The following is a 21,302-nucleotide window of genomic DNA, read 5'->3' as shown; positions in this document are numbered from 1 at the left end:
TCGCCTGGGGAAGGCGGAAAGGGGAAGGGACGGCCCATGGATGGCTGGCCTGGTGTGGGGAAGGCGGAGAGGGGAAGGGAGGGCCCATGGATGGCTGGCCTGGTGTGGGGAAGGCGGAGAGGGGAAGGGAGGGCCCATGGATGGCTGGCCTGGGGAAGGCGAAGAGGGGAAGAGAGGCCCATGGATGGCTGGCCTGGCGTGGGGTAGGCGGACAGGGGAAGAGAGGGTCCATGGATGGCTTTGTGTGGGGAAGGCGGAGAAACCTGTGTCCTTACCTGTCCAGCACCACGGTCCCCACAATCAGAAAGGACCACAACCTCAGAGCGTCTGCTGGCAGGCCAGCGGAGAAAGGAGAACATTGTTGTGCTATAATTCGTCCTCTGGTGTGTTTGTACAGGATGATAAGTTTCGATGCAAAGCGAACATGGTTGACCGCCCATGAATCATCAGAGCGTTGAGACAGCCATGACACAATGTCAGTTAACACACTGTCTCCTCTGGAGGATGTGTTTCGTTGCTCAGATAAGGACACAGGATGTTAGTGGAAATGGCTACAATCTATGTGTGTGTGTGTGTGCTTGTATGTGTGTGTGTGTAGGTGTTTGTGTGTATGTGTGTGTGTGTGTGTGTGTATGTGTGTGTGTATGTGTGTGTGTGTGTGTGTGTGTGTGTGTGTGTGTGTGTGTGTGTGTGAAAGAGAGAGTGAGACACAGAGAGAGAGAGCCTGAGAGAGAGAAGAAAAAGCACACTTAAGTATAGCTATCAAGCTCGGGCCACAGGATGGATATGTTTTCTTTTTTTTCTTTTGTACGGCCTTCTCCGTGGGGTTAGATGAATGAGAGAGAGCAGCTAGAATGCATTGTGGCACGGGCAGCAAAGCACAACAGCTCTTCTAAGGAGTGTTATTCACACCCTCAAGACATACGACTTCTTCCACTGATAGCTAGCCGTTGTGAGACGTAATGACATGTTTTGGGTGCAAGTCTTGAGAATAGAACAGTGCCAGTGTTTCACTTTGTATGCTTACCTTGCAATTTTGCTTTTTGGATTCTTTCTTTCGAAAGACACTTTCCTGTTGCTCACAGAACATGCACAATTTAAATGGGTTATCTAGCAGAGTTGATCTGAACTGTTTTAAATTGTATTTATTTATTATCACAGCCACTGTTGCAATGCTGACTTTTGCAGTGTAAATATTTTCATGATTAGGAATTAAATTATTAAATCATTTGGAGACACGTTGCCTCTTTTCCGCATGTCTCATCAGTGCTCCCATAGATCACATGTATTTATTTTCTATACCAGAAAATGTGTTCTTTCCCCCACATAGTTTCCACCTAAAGGGGTCATGAGGTCAACAGACAGAGGCCAATCTAAACCACCGACCATCATTAGACGTGGCCAGAATGCCGGTGTGTCTGGACGTCTCAGGATGAGTTACAGTATAGGACCAAAACGGGTTGTCAGCATCTCCTGTCTGACCAAACGGGATCTTTTGTCTCTGAGACAGACGTGCAGACTTGCAGGTCGGAGCTTTACCAACAGGTCGAAACAGGAAGGTCTGCGTTTGAGTTTCTGACGAAATGGGGGACTTCTACGATTAGTAAGAAGTACTCTAAACAAAAGGGTATGTCCACATTTATTTTCCGTGAAGAGAAAGCATTTCAACAAACTACTCTTTAATGGTGAATGTGTTGGAAAATATCCAAAGGTTACTGCCACAGAGCTCGTTATGTGCCTCTTTTCACGCTCAGCCACAGCAACAAGCAGTTCAGCGTACTGGATTGAAATGTACCGGTTCGATCGTTTTTCTTCAGGGAAATAGTTAGGTTCAATTAGTTCGCTGTTATTGCCCAAACACTGTGAGAAACGTGTTCAGATCAGTAGCATCTCACAGAATACGATTGTCAACAACATTTTACTCAATGCATATCCTGTAATCATAGACACTGAGAACCAGGCTCCAAAACCTCAAGGCATTTATTGAACAACGTGTCTATCGCTACGCAGTATCCTGTCTCTACCGAGAACATGAAGGTATTAGTAATCAAGCGGTCTGATAGAAAATATCCGCTCAAGCCTGAAATGTAAGTTATTTGCGTCACCATGATCAGCGCATAACTTCTGACTCTGACAGCCTGTTTCCATTCATGCATTTCCTCATGCAAATGAACGGCACATCTAGATAAGCAACTCAATGTGCAAAGGTACGTCTAAATAAACTATAACAATGTGCTTTGGTGATTCAGTTATCCGGTTCTGTCTTGATGAGTCATTATTGACATACTCTTCAGGAGATAAGCTTTGACAAAGGAAAATAGAAGAATCATAGTTGACATATTTAAAGAATGCATTACAAGTTATGACAAAATGACAAGGAACTATTACATGAATGACAGTGAATGGACTTGATCATGCAACCTTAGCATTCATTAAGTACTGTACAACATTCATCCAGAAATATCAATCTTCATTTAACAGGCAGACACCTCCGAAGCAAATATCTCCCTGTTCTGGGCTGTCCTTTCGAAGGTTGAGTTTAGCACTCGGAGACCCTACATCGTTACAGCACAATTTGTTTATTGTCATCAGTTTCAGTGTATAAATCATCAGCTGTGCAGTAGACATGTGTCAGTCTCTATGTTGTGGTTCTGCAGTGGTTAAACCGCCTTTCACGCCAGAGAAGTGTGCCTGTGTGTGTGCGGTCTTGTTGAACTACCCTTGGGAAGGCCAGAAGTCCCCACAAGGAGAGCAAAACTAACGCATGATTAAGTGTTGGGGTTCGGAGCTAGGCTGGGTGAAAAGAGGATTTTGAAAGGACCAGAATTTTGAATCCCAACGAGATTAACCATAGCATACAAAGTTTTCTGTGTGTGTGTGTGTGTGGTGGGGTGGGGGGGTGGGGGGGAATTATGATGTGCAGACTCAGTGTAAGTAGCCGTCTGGTCAAAAGTGGATGTGGAAAAGGGCCAACTTTCCACCAAGGAAGACTTTACTCCCCAAAAGCTTTACGTACACAGGATTTCACAGAGGTCTGGAGTGCTTTAACCACATCGTGGGTTCATACCTAGAGCCGCAAACTTGAAAAACAGAACAATGTTGTTGATCTGGTATCAGAAGTCCCATTGCCCTGTGCAAATCACTGCTGCAAGGTATTTGATCCCAGTTGGTATATCAGGCCTCATTTAGAAACGTGTTATTACTTGCTGTCTATTACAATTCAGGTATATTGGGCTCTAGAGCTCACTGGAGTAAATCAGCTTAGTTTATGTCCAGCATTCTGAGACTCAACCAGTCATGTATATCCACTGCAGTGTAGTGTAGTAAGTTTGCAACCAAACTTCTGTATTTGTAGTTTTTTAGAAGACATCCTGGGCTTTCTAACGATGTCACACGTGTGAACGACCTCAGGAACAGCCAGGTCATTTGTAGTCAGTTCATTAAGTTACAGATGCATACCTACAACAACATAGAATTTGTTTTTCGTAGCCAAACCCAAACAAAGGTGAGAACACAGTCACTGAATAGAAAAACACCACAACTCTCAGTTTGGAGATATATTTGCAGCATGTTCTGCCTGTATTTGTTTTATAATGACAGTATAGAGATACAGGAAATATAGGGAGAGATGGGATAACATCAGCAAAGGGCCTGGGCCAGATTGAAACCCAGGTTGCTGTGGTAGGCCTACTTGGTACACTGCACTCGTTGCTAAATCAGAACGTGTGAACCAGATTAGCCAATCTTAACAGACAGTGATCTCTTTAAATACCTGGTTTATTCATAGACCATCAGAAATGGTTGGTAGATGAAAAGGAATGCAAGAACACGTGTTTGATAGAACATAACATTCCAGGTTCCTCTCTCAGGGCTAAACGGATGACGCTGAACGTTGTTCAAGCTTGCATTCATGTTTGCACAATAACAAGCTGTTCTGTAGAGACACATGCCCTCATGCTGGCAAAGTATGCATGCAGGTTGACAGCGGAGTTGTCATGTTGACAGGTACACTCATGTACCTGTCAACCTACAGTGAGAGCATTAATGGTCTCATAAGGCTCAAAGTGGCACTTAAAAATACTTTTTTATTTTACTCGCAGGTGCTTTTGGGTTCCACAAAAAGCCCAAACAAAGTCCTATTGTAATGTGAGAGGTAGTTTAGATGGGTCCCTGAAGTATGTGAATTGTATTAAGGAGCATTTGAACCCTACTAGGTTCACACCTAGTGGCTTCAAAAACAAGCTAAAGGTTCCAATATTCCAAATCCTGGAGTGTCTTGTGGGATTAAAGGTTTTACTTTCTGTGCCCTGAAATTCACTTGGGAGGAAGAGTGCCTGGACTCCCACAGCCAGTGTTCAATCAAGACAGAGTGACTCAAATAGTAAATGTTTATACAAACACACCAGAAATTGTGATACTCCGCCCCTATCGCCCTCGGGCCCTAACAGTGAGAACATGACGAGTCCAATGTTTCCAAGGTGACAGCCAATCGTCTTTGAGATGTGTCCCTGGGGGGCCCGCCTTAGCTCCGTTGTTGCTCGAAGGGAGTGTATAAAGTTCTGAGATAGCCACAGGGAGGGAAACATTTCTAATCGGACTCTAGGGACTGTGGAAATATGAAAAAGAATATGGGGTCAGAAAGTAACAAGGTCTGCATTGACTGTCTGAAAACAGAGCAGTCTATTGAGAACAGTGGAATGAGGTGAGTTTGCTCTTTAAGCTTGTCAGGTAGTCCCAGTGAGACTCCGTGCTGACCGAGGTGCCACAGCAAACATTAACTTGAATTAATCACACATGAACTCTTCTCTTCACAGCAAGAAAAGCTGGAGGGCAAGACTGCGTTACATCTTAAAGAACCGTTCGTTTAGTTCACGATCCACAGCCAAAAAAAAACAGTCTTTCAGGTGAGGCAACTGGGGCAGTCGCACTACTGTGACAGGTGTGGATATTCACAATATTGTGAAACCAAATATTGAGTATGTTTATTCACTGTTTTGCAACTTTTTTCCCTGTCTCAGACCAACAGTTGATGAAGTGAACCAGTGGGCGCAGTCATTTGACAAACTACTGACGCATAAATGTAAGCATCACTCACTGTTACACATCCTTGTGTTGGGCGTGTTAACATGACCTGAATGAATCATTGACCTTTGCATTTGAATCGGCACATGGGTGTTACATGATGGCGGTGAGTTCCAATGACAGGTGCATTCTGAGCCTCACACATTCCCTCTCTATTGCAGATGGCAATGTAGCCTTCCAGATATTCTTGAAATCAGAATATTGTGAGGAAAACTTGGAGTTTTGGATGGCCTGCGAAGAATTCCGAAAAGTGACATCTCCGGCTAAACTCGCGTTGAGGGCCCAGAGCATATATGAGGAGTTTATTAAAACTGAAGCTCCAAAAGAGGTGAATACATTTATAAACATGCAATACAATCACTTGATGTCATAGAGAAATACATTAGAGAAGCAAGTCTGCTCATATTCGGTGCTCACACAATTTGGCTTTCTTATAAAGTAGAACAGAATAGAGTATTCTATTGGGAAAGTTGCACTGTCACAGTTGCATTGACAAAGACAATGCAAAACATACATACTCCGAGATGTAGTAGACGAAACAACAAGATATTACAAAAAGACCTTATAACGACTCGTTTGGATTGCAGATCAACCTGGATTTCCACACCAAGGAGGAGATCACCCATGCCCTCCCCCTGCCCACCCTGACCTGCTTCCTGGCAGCCCAGAAGAGAGTTTATAGCCTGATGGAAAACAACTCCTATCCCCGTTTTATCAACTCGGAGCTCTATAAGGAGCTGTGTGCTGCAGCGAGAAGGAGGAGGCCGGCAGAGAGTTGTTTTAGTTAGTTTATGTTCACACAGAGCACTAAGTGCTACTTGGACCGGCCAAAGCCATGCAGTATTAGAAGTGGCACATCAAACTGTGTGCATAGTAAACAAGCACTTTCTTTAACCAGTCAGAGAGGTTTACTTGGGGTGTTTTGGTTTTTACTTTGAAATATTATGCTTATAACACTGGTGTAGCAGGAGAAGTGACTACTGAATACAGTACAGTACATATAATGTATGTATATAATATAAAATGTGTATTTGACATGTTGTAAATGCAGCTGGACTGCAGATTTCTACCTTTTACATGAACTCTGCTTGTAATTTATTTTTGTCAGATTTTGCTAAATGAAATAAAACAATAGTGTGAAATTCACTAGCACTTTCATACTAAGAGTTGTCCTAATTTTATTTATGTCATTATCAGTGACAGTAATGAACAGCAGGGATGTGCAGAGGGGGTGGCTAAGGTTGCCCGGGCATCTGCCGGTTTGCCCTCCTCGAGTCAACGTGCCCCTCCGAGGAAAATAAATAAATAATGATAATAATAGTAAATTTAAACAGCTGCAGAATTTCATGTAGACCTAGATTTTTTTTTTATCGCCACCCGAGGCGTGGGGGGGGGGAGGGGGGGGGGGTTCAGGCCAGCGCAACTGCCCTTCAATATTCCTGTGCACGTCCCTGATGAACAGTACATTTGATGAAATATTCATACAATGTCCATGAACCAGCGAAATCATCAGGTTTTCCACACATGCTTCCCCTTCCAGTCCAAATATGGATTTTCTGTTCATAAACATATAATACATTTCCATCAGCACCTCACGATAATTCCAGTAACAAGGCCCATCACTCTGTTATCATACGTTTGTTTGTGCGCCCGATGAACCTTCACACGGTCGCTTCCAGTAACGACGAACTTTTACTATATTCTTTTCTTTCACGCGCCGGGAAAGAACGCCACGACTGACGCAGTGTCCTCCACCTGTTATCTGGGGTCTCTTCCGTAACAGCGCTGTTCCCAAAGCGTGCGCTCATAGTTAGAAGGCTGACACTGCACAGACACTCACACGCATCGCTCCTGCATGGCTGACAGATCCTGACCACCGGTTATTTCCCAGACACTCTCGAGCCGTCTGGCGAAAGCGTTGGCTAAAACCAAAAACAACAGTGTTTCTTGCACGTGAACACTTGGATTGATTGGGGAAAGCTGGTGGGGAAAGAGGTTGGATTTATGTGTAGGGTTCACGTTGCTGTGTAGTGGACCAAACATCTGGCATTGGGAGTTGGAAGTATTTTACACAGTTTATAGTTCCTCCTTTCCAAAAATGTACTACAGGATAACTACACAATGACTATTATGGACATAACACAGCCATGTATTCAGATAACCATTCCAGTGTTCTAGTAAAACCGGCATGTGAGCAGCTACGTTCGAGCCTGGCAGGACTGTAGCGGATCTGGTTCCAAGCGGTGCTTGGGTGCGTGTGTAAACACTCGGGGTAAAAATAGCCCCCCGAGCGTGTCACACTCTGGGTTCTGTGAACGTCAAGTCTGAGCGAGTACGTCCAAGTTCACCTCGACTCTGAGAGCGTAAACCTCACCTCCCTCATCTGCTTTGATGAAAATAAATATTTAGAAGGTGGGTATCCATCGTTTCTTAGTATCCTCACAACACCAGGCTATTCCTACAGTAACTGATCACACGCACACACACTTCATTTTCACACTGTGCAGGCGAACACTTTTCATTTCTAATATTGTGTTTATTTGGGGGCAATGTACTTACTCAATTTAACCAGTAGATGGCACTAGGATCCCACTGACTACAAACACAAAAAGAAACACTGACAGACGTTCCAACTGGTAATGACAGCTGACCAAACGTATGAAATAATAGTTCAGGATTCAACTGAACAGTAACATACATGATGCATGTTATATAGGACAAAATCTAAAGGCGGATCGGATGAAACATCGAGACATTTTATTATGAAAATAAGACAAGATTGATTTGAACACGCGTCTGTTCATGCGAGGGGAACATGGTGATGTGAACAGCTCCATTGACTGTTCTGTCCACGGAGCTGATGTCCGGTGGGTCACGGGTTACCATGGAGAAAAACCAGCAGGTGTTTTTTTTAAGGAAAATTACAATAGATTAAAGAGGTGTGGTTTGGATATGTCCGTGTTGTCTGTGGTTATTTTGCCTCCTGTGCCTTCTTGGCACCCTGCTTTTCCTTTGCCTGGGGAAGATAGAAAACCGTTTGCTCAGCTATGAAACCAGTCCCACTGCATAAATGAAGCCCTCTAGTGTGGGCTGTGTGACATGACATTTAACACAGGTCCTAACACTGATCCCATTGATTATTTACTTGCCCCTTAAAATTGTCCGCATTCATTATTAAACTAGGGTCACTAGAATTCAAAATAAAGACAACTTTTGCACACAGAAGTCATCAAATACACGGTTTGTTGAATGTTCACCTTTTCCACCAATGGGATAAGCTGTTGATACTGTGCAAGGGTCTTCAGTAGCTCCATGATGAAGGGCAGGTAGTTGTGCTTCCGTCTGATGTTTTCAATCTAAATATCCGGTGGAGATAAAAGCATCTGTTGAGGACTGATGACCTCATGACTGATGACCTCATGACTGATGACCTCATGCTGCTGGTGGATGCAGGCCAACGACGGCAAGGACTTACCTTGTATCTTTTCAACTTCTGGTTCTCCTCTTCGATGAGGAGCTGATACTTGGCGATCTCTGATTGGATGGAGCTGAGGAGGGTGCTGCTCTGGTCTGTGTCCATTGGCTCCTCCTGGAGAGGAAGAGAAATACCAAATCAATTTCAGGCGGATTTACATCTTTTGGGGGGGGGGGGGGGGGGGGGGGGGTTCTTCCGCCCATGGGAAGCTTCTCCAGGTGTGGTTCTCACCTCCGTCAGCTGGGTCTGCAGCTCTGTGATCTTCCTCTCGTATATCATCTTCCTGTCCGACACGATGGCCATCAGGTTGAAGCGGATCTCTCCTTCACTGTACCTGCAGGTTGAGGAGTGGGACACATTCAATGTCTGTCTTGAAGGCCAAACAACCTCTTTGTCGCAGCGATCGTTGACAGGACATTGAGGGTTGCCCATCACTGGTATTAGGACAGGAAACTAAGCGCGTACTTCTGTATTCTTTTTTCGATAACAGGCCGAACTGCGTTGATCCAGTCATCCTGATTGCACACGCCTGCGAATGGAACGGTAGAAAGGTTGTTACATAGAAGACTGCGGTGGTCAGTTGAAATGGCTCTGCCATATTCATCTTCTAATCTTTTAGGAACATAGTTCCTTGGCTAAAAAGGCCTAAAACCGTGCCAGGAGCTTATGTCTCGCACCGAGGTCGATGGGTCCCTCGCGCAGTCCGTCCAGCTCATAGAGTCGACCGTTGACCGGCACGTAGCTCACAAAGTGAAACGCGTCCTCGTCCTTCGCTGATGACTTGGCGTCAAACTCAAACATCTGCTGTCTGCGGAACAGAAGACACACGTTGAGGTGTTACTGCCCAGGGCAGCAACAGGGCAGTAGCTGGTCGTGTGATCATAACAGAGTTACTGTGGTTTTTGATCAAATGTTTTGACCAACATGTAGATCTTGCTTCGTCAAGTGGTTGAGTTTTATGCGTCAGTTGGTCAAGTAAACTGCACTTTGAAGTCATTTTTCTCAGTTCCGCTCAAAGAACAGTGACTGCCTCTCTGCTTCGGAGGGCCGTGTACTATAATATGAACGACTCCAAAGTGTGAGGCGGAAGCCTCTTGTGCGTGCTGCAGTACATAGCGCTTAAAGGGTACTACAGCTTACCTGGCAAAACTGTTATGAACTTGCCGAATCACTTCAGAGTTACTGAGGGCCAGACCTTTCATCTTGAAAAAAGAGGCACACAAAACAGTTAGGAACATATCAGATGTGTGTAATTTCCATCTATCTTGACTAAGATGTGTGACAACCTCTCTGCAGATGGATAATTGAAGAAACAACATTTTCTGAAAATATTTAAGTAAAAAAAACAAAAACAAATGTGTTGCCCATAATCAGGTTCGATCACCACGAGTACGAACGAGGACTTACAGCGGCATCAAAACTGAGGGAGAACTCTCTGAACTCTGTCAGCGTCTCTCCTAGGAGCATGTCGGGGTGGGTACAGTTGAGCAGCACACTGACTATGGCCTGAGTTGCACACGCGTTGTTAATGACCTGGAACGAAACAGCACCATGAGAATCTAAGCACGCACATTTGGCGATTCAAATTCAAACAAGGCATCTACATATATTAGCTGCACGTACTGTACTCTTACACTCATTGCTGATTGTGAGCCTGTACCTGTTTGGCAAAGAAAATGTTGTCCAGCCTCGAATCCTGAACAATTGACCCCGCTGGCTCCTCACCTGGCTGCCACTTGAAGAGGAAGATTAATCCATGAACAGGTCTAGAAAAAAAATAAATAAATAATGCAAAAATGTTCCAACTTAAAAGAGATAAAATTAAAAATAAATCAAGGCTTACTTTAAATTTTCAAAGTTCTCTGGCTCCATACTCCATATCTCTTCTACCTGGGCTCCTTTGCATCCTGTTTGTGAGTGAGACCATTAGGCTGCATCCCGTACACAGCTACAAGCTAACGGTAGCTAATCCATCACACCATCAGACACCTACTGCACTAAGCATGACTTGGCAAGCTACCAGAAGCAACGTAAACGTAAGCACGTGGACATGGTGATAAGATGCTATATCTTTACGTTATAAGGCTGTTCAATCAAATACATTTATTGAAGACAGGAATATCAGTAAATGATGCACAAGCATGACTCGCAATGCTGTTGCCAGGTGGACCCAGCAGTCGCAAGTATCAAATTCTTAGCTAGCAGTTAGCTGAATTTAGCTCGCTCATTAGATAATTGTGTTTGGAAAGCCTCAGTGGGTACCTAGCCATCTAAACAGTTAAATATTTGGACTAAATATATAGCTTGCAAACATATTTAGGCCGTGGTCTAAACCATGTTATAGCTAACAATATGTGTGGTAATCTATCTGGTGCACCTTTGTATTTTGTGTAGACAACTCAACTGACAGTGAGTGTACAGTTGTGCCAGCTAGCCAGCCTGCAGCTCATGAGTTAGCCGGCTAGCTTAGATATGAGCTGGCAAATCTTAAAGTAGGTATGTTACTAGTACTACTAGCCGGCTTGATGAGCTTGCACACGAACAGTAGCTGTTAATTAGGCAAAGGTCTAGCCATAGTGCTACACAGTGCACAGTATATTGAAGAGCTGTATACCGTTTGCTGTATCGCTAGCTAACGTAGGTATGATGACTCACCAAAGCCTTTGATCAATTCTGTGAACACTCCTGGATCACTCTCCATAAGACACCATTCTCCTGCGCTTCCAGCCATGGTCGGGTTATGACAGAATAAAAATAAATGGACGCATGCAAGGGAGAGTACTGTAGTTAGCTGACTATTTTCAGCAGAAGACAATGAAACCGTGCTAGCTGGCTAGCTTCCTGGGCTGACTGCGTGCGATGCGTGAGAGAAATATTCTCATTGCGTGAATCGCGTGGCCTGAGTAGGATTGCCAGGTTGTTTTTAACCCCCTTTGTATGTGTCTTAGCACTCTGCAGCGCTTACTAACTACAGGGTAAATTAATGTAAAGGTTTGAAACCATGAAGGCCATTTCCTTTTTTACACATGGACTGGACAGGGACTGAATGTTATGTTGGTGTAATGCAGTGGTAATACTTACAGTGGCTACTAGCTCTGCATGTACAATTAAGAAGCAAATTGAGTTGAATATACCTGAATATTATTGTATGAAACATGGTCCTTCCCAATACCCCATATTAAATATGCATAATCCTCATATTGTAAAGATAGGATCTTTATTGTCACTGTACATTCCTGAAAGGAGAGGTAGCTTAAAAGATACGTATTACACATTCACAACATACAATACATAAAAGAGTCTAGACAACTCCCGACAAATAAATACAGGATGAAACGATACTTAAAACGGTTAGTCATTTGCTTGATTCAAACAAGCCACTGCCGGAGCCGTCCACATTTGTCCCTGCACAGCAAGGAGCACACTGTTCAATCAGAGGCATCAGTTTTCCCTGTTGATGAAGCTGTTTTGTGTCCGATCCTCCCCCAATACAGTTTCCATTTATAAAGACCCTCGGCACCTGAAATAAAAGTCAAAATCAGACCATCACCACGGGTGCACTTACAAGACAGGATTTTTGACTTGTTCATCATGACCATATGGTCCTGGTTTGAAGTTGATGCATCACCACTTGCCAGCAACACTACTCAGTATGTGGCCCAGTATTAAACAGACAGACCATTTACATTTGCTGATGTATAAGACCATAACATACTTGGTAAAAGTAACATACCGTTCTGGCACCCGTCATATCAGCTAAGGCTTCCTGAAGTCTTCTCCCGTCGTTGTGCTCATCCAGCTCAATCACTTTGTAAGTTATGCCTATTTCGTTGAATACGTTCTTGGCCATTTTGCAGTATGGGCAAGTGGTCTTCGAGAATATGACCACGCAGTTATGAGACACTACATCCTGTAAGGATAAACAAATTATAATTATCTCCATAACACACTCTTTTATAGCGGTGGAGTTTAAGACCGGACTTATTTTTTGTAGTAGCAATAGCAATTTAAAAAAAGTTATTAATATGCATTAGTCGCTGTTTAAAAGAGCATCCAAAGAGATGGATCAGGATTAAATTTTAAAAAATTGTTTCACCTTGACAAATTGTGCACACGCAGAGCTTGGCAATCCACTAGACGAAGTTGATGTAAAGTTTCCCATCCTGTTAAAAAGTTATAAAAAAACGTATCATGAGTTAAAAGTATAGTTGGTTGATTTATTACCGTGCTAATTAGCGGCAAATCACAACACACACGGTCACATAATATGCTTAGAGCTTTCATTAACCTTAGAAATAAAATAGCTTGATAGGAAGAGACGAATAACATTAGAATCTTTAAAACTACAAATAGAGAAATGCATATTTTATATTTCCCCAGCATCGCTGTTCTATCTTTACTACTAGTAGTACTAGTACAGCTCCAGCAAGCTAGCTAAATATTAGCAGAGATGTTAACATTAGCAAGCTAGCTTGTGTTTAATCTGATCTACTTCTTTATTGTAGCTAGCTGACAGCTAGTACGGATGGGGCAAAGGATTAGCTTACTGCAATCATCTAATTATCTGCTAATGACAAACATGCTCGTCCCCCAAAGCCTAAGTAAACAATTACAGCTACAACCTGACTTGACAACACTTGATTGCTAGTGTACAGTAGAGTTAGGAACTACGTAGAGCTATAGCTACTGTACTAGCAGCAGTAGCAATCTTCCTAGAGCAAAATCGCTGTAGCCTGTACTCCTATACATTAACGCCAATGATAGTCAACATTGATGGCATTAAACTTGTTCGCCTCAAATAAATAACTACACGTATCTGATTTAATAAGGTCCAGGACAGATGAGATTTTAAACAGCTAGGCTAGCTAGTGCTAGCTAGGTGGTTGCTGTAACTAGATCTAAAGTACAGTACTGTAGATGTGACCTTCGACAACTGCTCCATGCTAATCTGGATAGGGATCCTCCTTGCGTAAACATAATAAAAAATGAGCCGAGAAATAAAAAATAATCTAGTGGTCGGCACAAATTCAACATGCGGTTACGAGGCACACGTTAATTATACTTATCCAGGCTAACACTTTCGTGAGCTACCACTACCAGCTTGCCTGCTCTCTGTTAACAACTTGATGAAGTTCTAAGTGCGCTGCTCACCTGCAGTGAATTAACTCCGGAAGTGTGTTGCTGCCGTTGTACGTGAATATATTTCGAACGTTATGAGATTACCTCATGATTGAAGTATTTTGTGTACACTGATATACTGTAGGCTACCTAGTTCAAATTACAGTAAAATGTTGCCACACTTTTATGCAGAAGTTCGTCTCGTGTGTTTTCATTGGCTAATGTGGTTCAAATATATATATATATATGATATATATCAGTTCAGAGGAGGATGCCGTCTACATTCTGAACATTAAAGTTAGAGGTAGGTATAACCTACTTTTGCGAAAATCAACAATGACCTGAGTTTTTCTTGTTGTTCTGTTGTTTTTTAAAATAACAATGACCCCGTTTGTGGACCCAACTTTGTGGATGCTGTTGTTTGAACACAAGAGGGCATGCCTGCTCAAAGGATACTCATCGACAGCAAAGACGCATTTACTTGAATAGCAATCGTGTCACTTAAAACAATCACTGAATCAAATTGCATATCGCGTCATTTGCCATGTATTCAATATGTCAGTTCTTATTCAATTAAAAGAAAAAATAATGTATTTCTTATTCAGCCATTAATGGATAGATGGTCCAAGCCCCTTTAAATGGCCATAGTTACTTTGGGTTTTCTAAGTGGTGGGTTGAGATAAGATTAAGTCTTCATTGATCAACACATTTCCCAGACCTTGATCAAGTGCTGTGAAGATTCTGCTTAGTAGGCAGCGGCTAAAATGCCCCATCATGTATTACTAGTCAATTTCTCAATAAGCTTAAAATAAAATCCATAGGTCTGACCACACAGAGTAGGCATGTGTTATTTGTCTTCCTTAATTAGCTTTAGTTCACTTCACTTTGAGTTTCACAAGTTTTATTTTGGGTGGGGTGCAACTGGCTGACCTTAAAGCTGAGAGAGACCTCCATGTGCAAAACAACAGATATTATAGCAGCAATATATTCCTCAGTACAATTTATGAGACCATCACTATTTATCATGGCCATGGACAGCAAATTGCCTAACTCATCCAGAGCCCCCTGGAAATGTAATTCCCCCACCCCCTCAAGTGCTTATAGGAGCGAGCAGAGTGCACACGCATTTCGCCTTCGCTCAAGCTCCAGCCTATCGTAGCATGGCAATAAGCTCTGTTGATTTAATATCCGTTTTCCGCCTGCCTTTGCCCAGGCTGAATAATCAGCCCACAAGATGATGCTGCATTGCCAGAGGCCCTCATGAATCTCACTGCCCAATCATTGTTCACCATGGAGCTAGGAGCACAGCCCCTGATCACACTCATGCAACAGGCTGATTGAAGCCTACTGAAAAGAGAGGTTCACGTTGAAGGTGTCTGCTTTTGTAGAAAAGCAGCCATGTTTCCTCCATGTGGATGGCATGCATAGTTTTTTTTTTCCTTCTTTGTTTCTATAAGTGATGGAATGGAGGAAAAACGAAGACAACGTGATGAAACGGATGAACTGGTCAATACGTTTCTCACACAGACGAGCTGTCAGGGAGCCATTGCAAAGCAGCGTTTTATTAATGAGACAAGTCCAAATGAGAAAACATTTCTTCGGAAACTTGTTTAGTTCTGTACCCGACTTCTGTCCTATCCCTTGTATCATCTCTTCTGGGGGACCTGGAAGGGCTTGTTTCTGCTAACCTCGTTATCAATGGGGACGTTTGTTTTCAGGAAGGTTCGATGTAGGGCCTACCAAGTTAGTATTTCGTTGATGGCTGTCCCTCGTTGTTTAGGGCTTTTTCCTCAGGGGTGAGTGGCACAGTTGACGCAAATTGGATTGGTTAAATGTCAGTTGGTGTTAAAAACTCCAAAATTGAGGTCTCACAATGTTTTTGACAGTGTGGAGTGCGGCGAGGGACGGGGTGTGATGGTGGAAACCTGCCTGTGACTGGCTTCTCTCCTTGTTATTCATGAAGGTGGGTGAAGGTTTGTCTGCTGGAGGAAGGGCGGGAACTGGCTGTTTCGGTAGTTTGAGGTCTCTGAAGAGATTTCACAGCTCCTTGAGCACAGTAATCCATGAGCACTGCGTACAAGATGGCAAATAAAACGCTACCGAGGTGTGTCCTTCTCATGAATTGCACATGCTTTTGCCGGGGGAAAAAAAGCTTATTTGACTTTTATGAGGTCAATGGTGCAATTTTTATTGTTTTATTATTCACTTGTATTAGATTATGGATAGGATGTAATATCACATTAAAATATGTAATAGGTCATAACACCCTCGGATAAACAGTATATTTCGTATACCATTATAGTCATTTAGGTTTCTCTTATGGGTATAATCAAATCAAATCTAGTGTATTTGTATAGCCCTTTTTACAAGCAATGTCACAGAGGGCTTCACATACGCCCATAGAACTGCCCCTCAACCAACCTAAACAGTACTCACTCACCTTTTTATAATACCTTAATGTGGAATTGAGAGATAAATTTGAAGAGGGCAAAGTTGTGCAATTGCATAAGGGTCAAAATTACATTTATTTAGCCTTTTATTTAGACTACTGTATGTTACCTTTACTGAATGATCAGTGTTTCCACAGCTTTTCTCCCCTTGACGCTTGCTTTTGGCCTGGTGCACAAAGAATTGTACCATGACGCTGATCTAATGGATGAAGTCATAAGGTATCGTTCTCTGTTTTCGATTATTGCACCATTCCACATTGGCGCAGCGATGCGTTGTGAAGTCCAGTCCACAGACTATAAATCCTAATTTCTCACAAGGTGCCTCGGCCATTTCTGGCCTAACCCCAAGGAAGGAAAAAGCTGCCAAGCTGAAAGTAAATACATAGCTTTGCCTGGGTGGCTTGAAGCAGTCAAAGATTACGTCCTGCAGGTGATTCTTCCTCTGCTTTCTTATCGTTTTAGGGGATCCTCCAACCACTGCAGTTTTATCAGTTAGACTCAGAAACCTCAGCAGAGCTCAAAAGGGTCTCTGTTCCTTTATCGCAGGCATGAATTCCGTTGACCTTGCAGCAACTTAAATTCTTTATCTGAACCACAATAATCTTCTTCACAGGAAAGCACATCAGCGGAAAGATGACTAGTAGCAGGTCCCTGGGATATCGCAGACCAACCATTGCCCTTCTCCAAGACAAATACCAGACTAAAAAAGACCTTTCACCTCATGGAGCAGAGCAAATGCAAGGAATATTTACAAAGAAAGATATTCAGTTGAAATACAATTTTTATTAGATTGAAATGTGTGTGTATTATTGACGACAGTGCAGCTTCAAAGGATGGATTTGGAGTGTTTTTACAAGACGTGGGAATCCCATTTTTGCCAAGAATATATTTTTGGTGCCTCTATACACGTAGAAAATTATCTCAAAGTCACGTGTTTGTCTTTCTCTTGGCTTTGGTGTGAGCCTATCACAGGGTCTACCACCTTTTAGGTTTTTTTCTCTCTCTTCAATTCTCTTACTTCACCACAGATCCAAGAGCTTTGTCACTCACTCCACTGCCTTTTCCTCCACCATCCCTCCTTCTCTTCCCTAGCTCCCTCCTTCGTACCCCTCCTTTTCCTCCCTCCTCCAACATCCCCTCCTCCCCTCTCCTCTGTCTCTCCACCCATTTCTTGCCCATCTTCATCTTTCCCTGGGATTGTCTGTCTCTGTCACCAACCAACCTGTCGTGTTCCCTCTCTCTCTCACTCTATCTCTCTCTTTCCTCCTCCTCCTCTTGTTGCTCTGATATCCATCCCTCTCTTTATTCTCTCTCTCCCAGTGCACAACTCTCGGAATCAACGACTGGTTTCCATGGAAATGAAACCGCTCCAGGTACTCAGTCCTGTGCCTGTGGATCCCTCTACTTGCCTCTCTCCAGTCAAAGTAGCGTTCCTTTACCTGTGGGATGCTGCTTAAGGTTTTCACAATCCCTATTGCCAAAAACATCAAACTGCCACCTGATGCTGTCAACTGCCACACTTCCAACCATCCCTCTGTCGTGTTTTTGAATAGAAATACAGCATTATACATGCGGTATACAACATCGATATCATACTGACTCAGACAAGGGATCTCGCTCTCCCTTCCCCTCTTTCTGGTTTCCCCCGTTCTCTTTTACTAACTCCATCTGTCCTTAGCACAGTCCTGGTTTCTCTCACCGTCTCTCTTGTTTGTCTCCCCTGTATTTCTCTCTCTCTCCTCCTCTCTCTCTCTCTTTCTCCCTCTCAAACGCTTAGCTCAGAAGATTGATCCGGTTTATTTATAGGATGACAGATGGGCTAATTATAATAAACTAAGAAGGATGGCGTTCCTTTTGCAAACAGTTGACTTTATTATCTGCTGGAATGGGAACGGCAAACAGTAGCTTCTACATCACCTCAGACGCTTGACCTTGTGGAACAAAGGTTGCTGTGCATGATAATTAGTTTCTCAGTGGACAGCTAGTCTGTATGTGTGTGTGTGTGCGTGTGTGCGTGCGTGCATACACGTGCATGAGTGTGTGGAGAGGGGAGGGGGCAAACTTCATCTCATTTATCAGCCCTCTGGATGCAAGTTCCAGGCAAATTAATCAAATGTTGTAATTGCAAGAATGTTTCAGGAAGGTCTTGGTTATCCTGGGGTCCAAAAAAATCAGGAAGAGAATGAATTTGGTGAGATAAAGAGCTGATGAGGCACATAACTGGAGACCCTCAGGCAGGAAGGAGATACCAGCCTCTTAGGAGATCAAATGAACCATTTGTCTGTCGAGAAAAATGTGGTTATTGAATCTGTCAATTTGAAATAACGCATCAGTTGGTCAATTAACTAACTCACAGCATGTGAATCAGCCATCAAGTATTTAGTTGTCAGGCAGACCTGAGGTCTCGATAATATAGATGTTTCTTCGTGAGATTTCATTTATGAATGGAATTACACATCCTCACACACATACACACACATCTACATAGAGAAGAATAGTTCATTCAATTTCAACATCTTGAAATGAATCTGTGTGCATTATTGACCACAATGCCTACTTCCCAGTCAAACAGTACGTGACGACTATGTGTGCTGTATTAAATATAAATATATTAGCTTTTAAGTCTACAGTCACAATGTTATTCTAACCTCTATAGCTGTCTGCAGAGGAGTCTTCTCCCCTGATAGTTTCGCTGGAGTTTGACATGAACTTCTTGTCTGCCAGAGCATTCTCCATGCAGGGCTGATGGTTACAAAATTCCCTCGTGAGTTCTTAATAAAGGTTGGAGGCCTGGGCGAGGCCTTGGAAGAACTCCCAGATTGCATCTGCAGATGCAGGCTTGTGTTCTGTCAGACGGGTGAGATTGATACCCTGGCCATGCAGAGGGTAATATCGGCCAAGTCGGGAACAACTGAACCTTGAATCCATCTAGCGGCTCGTAGTTCTGGAGCTGTATTGGAAGTGTGTGGTGCACCAGTTGGGCTTCCACTATCTTCCACCAAATAGGAGACGGGTGCAACATTAGCTGCTGTGTGCTGGTTGGCTGGAGGGGTGTGGGTCATCCCAGAAGTGCTTCGTGTTTAGGGTTTCTATTAGATGTTTGCTCCGGCATACAGAAGTTTTTTTTTTTATCCGGCGCATGTTTAAATATCCCCAGCATGGCTCAGACTCTGCTCAGCTACATGGTCGATGCTGTGTATTATCCTACAGCAGAGGTTGTGGATTTTTAATGCTGTATTCATAATGGTATTTTGGCTTTTAGCATCTTTTTTTACATGCCATGTTCTTGGCGGTTTCATGTATAATTTGATTATTATACAAACGTTTTTTTGTTTTGGTGACACAATTTTCCCCTTTCCTCATAGACCTACTGAATCATCTTAATCAAATTGAGCATAACAGCCTAGTTTTACTCATATCGAGGCAGACAACAATAATAAACAATGGGAAACCAAATGTTCATCATCATCTTGATTTAATTGGGTCAGAGAAAGAACATTGAAATCGTTGAGAATTTAATTTTGTTTATGAAAAATGCTGGTGTTTTGCCCTGCTAGCTCTGATTAGGAAAGTGTCACATGCATGTCTCATACTAGTGAACTCAATATACAGTAAGATCATTTGATGCTGGGATAAACAGAACATACATTACATGGGGAGTGCATTTCAGGGCAGGGACTTTCTTCTCTTATTCTCTTAATTTTTTTAAATGTCAGACAGCTGTCTCCCTCTGTTTGGCTGCGATATCAAGACAGCATCTTTCCATTTTGTATTCGAGTGATTTGTGCGCGTGCTTCTCAAGGCGGGAAAGCCTACTGAATAATTGTGTACAGGCAGTAGTGCGGAAAAGGGGGGGGCAACAGGCCTATTTTTTCCTAACGTAGGCTTACAAACACAAGCAAACAAACGAAGCATGCTTTTATTTTAAACAGTTGGCTAGGGCTGCGTGGAATGTATTATTTTTTAAATAAATTGAGTAAACATTTGTTAGGAAACAACCACGGTCGCACTAAAGACTTATTATCAGACGTTTCAACAACACACCAGAACGCAATCAATGTCAAGTCTGATGGTGCCCTGTAATTTCAGGTAAGACCTGGTTTTATTGATAACACTGCTGCCATGCAGTGAATGTAAACTATTCAGCACTTGTTAAATCATATCTTGAATGTCTTTTGCGCTGCTGCCGTGCAGTTAGTTTTGGACGTTAAGTGTAGTCTACTTGTTAAATGTAATAGTAGGCTACAGAATGAGATTGTTTTGGTTATTAATTTAATTTCGTCGAAGTAATAACACACACAAGTAGGCTATTATTCTACCAATATCCAATGTACCAATGTAACATTTATTTATTTCAAATTGAGGCAGGTTTGATCCTCCATAGTTTTCAAGTCAAGCATTGTAGACCCAGCTCTTGAAAATGTGTGGTGTCAATCACCTCACATTTGATGTTCATCATTGATCTATGCTTTCAACAAGATTCTGCTAGTTACCTGCAGTATTCCTTACATTGCCCCTAGCTGACAAGAGCACTGTAGGCCTATTTTGTTCTGAATAAACTAGATCCATAGAGTTGAATATGCTAAGATCTTTGCTAGACCTTTCTAAGGCCTGTTGGTTTTTGTTGTGCATTCATAGAAATATTAGAGTTGCATATGGACACATATTTCTATATTTGATTCATTTTTCGTGTATCTGACAGGTTTAAAGCCTCACATTGTGGACACTAGGATAATACATTACAGCAGATATGCCATCAATGATTGTGCTAATTGTGGCTAATCTGGGGGTGATGCTAATCGCTTCTGTGTTTGACTATGATAACACAGGCTTCGCTTCTTTCATGCTGATTTCATGCTTCCATCTTCTCTTTATCACCCACTGCCTTTAATTGGGGAAGAAACATCATTCGGTTCCAATACTCCATGGGGGGGTTTATGAGTGAACATTATTATGTTCAATAACGTTCCTCTTACTCTTATTAAGCTTCAATGGGCATGCCCTTCACTTCAGTAGTCTTTTAAAGATATCCACACAGTCCTCAGTTGTAGTTGTCCATCATGCCCACAGTACCTCATTCAACCATATACCCAGTCATTACTATGACAATCACACTGTGTTGACCAAAGCAATAGCACATGACCACAATTCTCAGTTGCATCATAGGGCCATAATGC

General features: G+C 42.7%; 3 protein-coding genes and 1 long non-coding RNA gene across 7 annotated transcripts; 2 read left to right on the top strand and 2 right to left on the bottom strand.

Moving 5' to 3' along the window:
* Positions 1-4,563: 4,563 nt before the first annotated feature.
* rgs2 (regulator of G protein signaling 2) lies at positions 4,564-6,240 on the top strand. Its single transcript, XM_067230385.1, has 5 exons — positions 4,564-4,702; positions 4,815-4,904; positions 5,019-5,080; positions 5,244-5,410; positions 5,670-6,240. The coding sequence occupies exons 1-5, from the start codon at positions 4,617-4,619 to the stop codon at positions 5,868-5,870; spliced, it is 606 nt and encodes a 201-aa protein (XP_067086486.1). The 5' UTR covers positions 4,564-4,616; the 3' UTR covers positions 5,871-6,240.
* A 1,584-nt stretch (positions 6,241-7,824) lies between these two features.
* On the bottom strand, positions 7,825-11,408 carry uchl5 (ubiquitin carboxyl-terminal hydrolase L5). Its single transcript, XM_067230384.1, has 11 exons — positions 11,213-11,408; positions 10,401-10,464; positions 10,218-10,323; positions 9,965-10,090; positions 9,698-9,759; positions 9,235-9,365; positions 9,023-9,086; positions 8,789-8,891; positions 8,558-8,671; positions 8,340-8,438; positions 7,825-8,098 (listed from the first exon to the last, which is right to left on the bottom strand). The coding sequence occupies exons 1-11, from the start codon at positions 11,286-11,288 to the stop codon at positions 8,054-8,056; spliced, it is 990 nt and encodes a 329-aa protein (XP_067086485.1). The 5' UTR covers positions 11,289-11,408; the 3' UTR covers positions 7,825-8,053.
* Positions 11,409-11,755: 347 nt separating this feature from the next.
* glrx2 (glutaredoxin 2) lies at positions 11,756-13,809 on the bottom strand. Of its 4 annotated transcripts, none has more exons than XM_067230505.1 (4): positions 13,709-13,809; positions 12,654-12,720; positions 12,291-12,467; positions 11,756-12,077 (listed from the first exon to the last, which is right to left on the bottom strand). In XM_067230505.1, the coding sequence occupies exons 2-4, from the start codon at positions 12,717-12,719 to the stop codon at positions 11,913-11,915; spliced, it is 408 nt and encodes a 135-aa protein (XP_067086606.1). In that variant the 5' UTR covers position 12,720; positions 13,709-13,809; the 3' UTR covers positions 11,756-11,912. The 4 variants fall into 4 exon arrangements, with proteins under 4 accessions (XP_067086606.1, XP_067086604.1, XP_067086603.1 ...); XM_067230503.1 differs by lacking the exon at positions 13,709-13,809 and adding an exon at positions 13,482-13,687; XM_067230502.1 differs by lacking the exon at positions 13,709-13,809 and adding an exon at positions 13,470-13,683.
* A 2,467-nt stretch (positions 13,810-16,276) lies between these two features.
* Positions 16,277-16,858, top strand: LOC136936641 (uncharacterized). The gene is made up of 3 exons (XR_010875189.1): positions 16,277-16,344; positions 16,444-16,555; positions 16,739-16,858. It is a non-coding gene; the product is annotated as an uncharacterized lncRNA (long non-coding RNA).
* Positions 16,859-21,302: the final 4,444 nt, after the last annotated feature.

The sequence above is a fragment of the Osmerus mordax genome, chromosome 27, assembly GCF_038355195.1.
Source record: "Osmerus mordax isolate fOsmMor3 chromosome 27, fOsmMor3.pri, whole genome shotgun sequence".
Classification (NCBI taxonomy): Eukaryota; Metazoa; Chordata; class Actinopteri; order Osmeriformes; family Osmeridae; genus Osmerus; species Osmerus mordax.
Note: the sequence above shows the minus strand (reverse complement) of the source record. Positions and strands in the feature narration are given on the sequence as shown.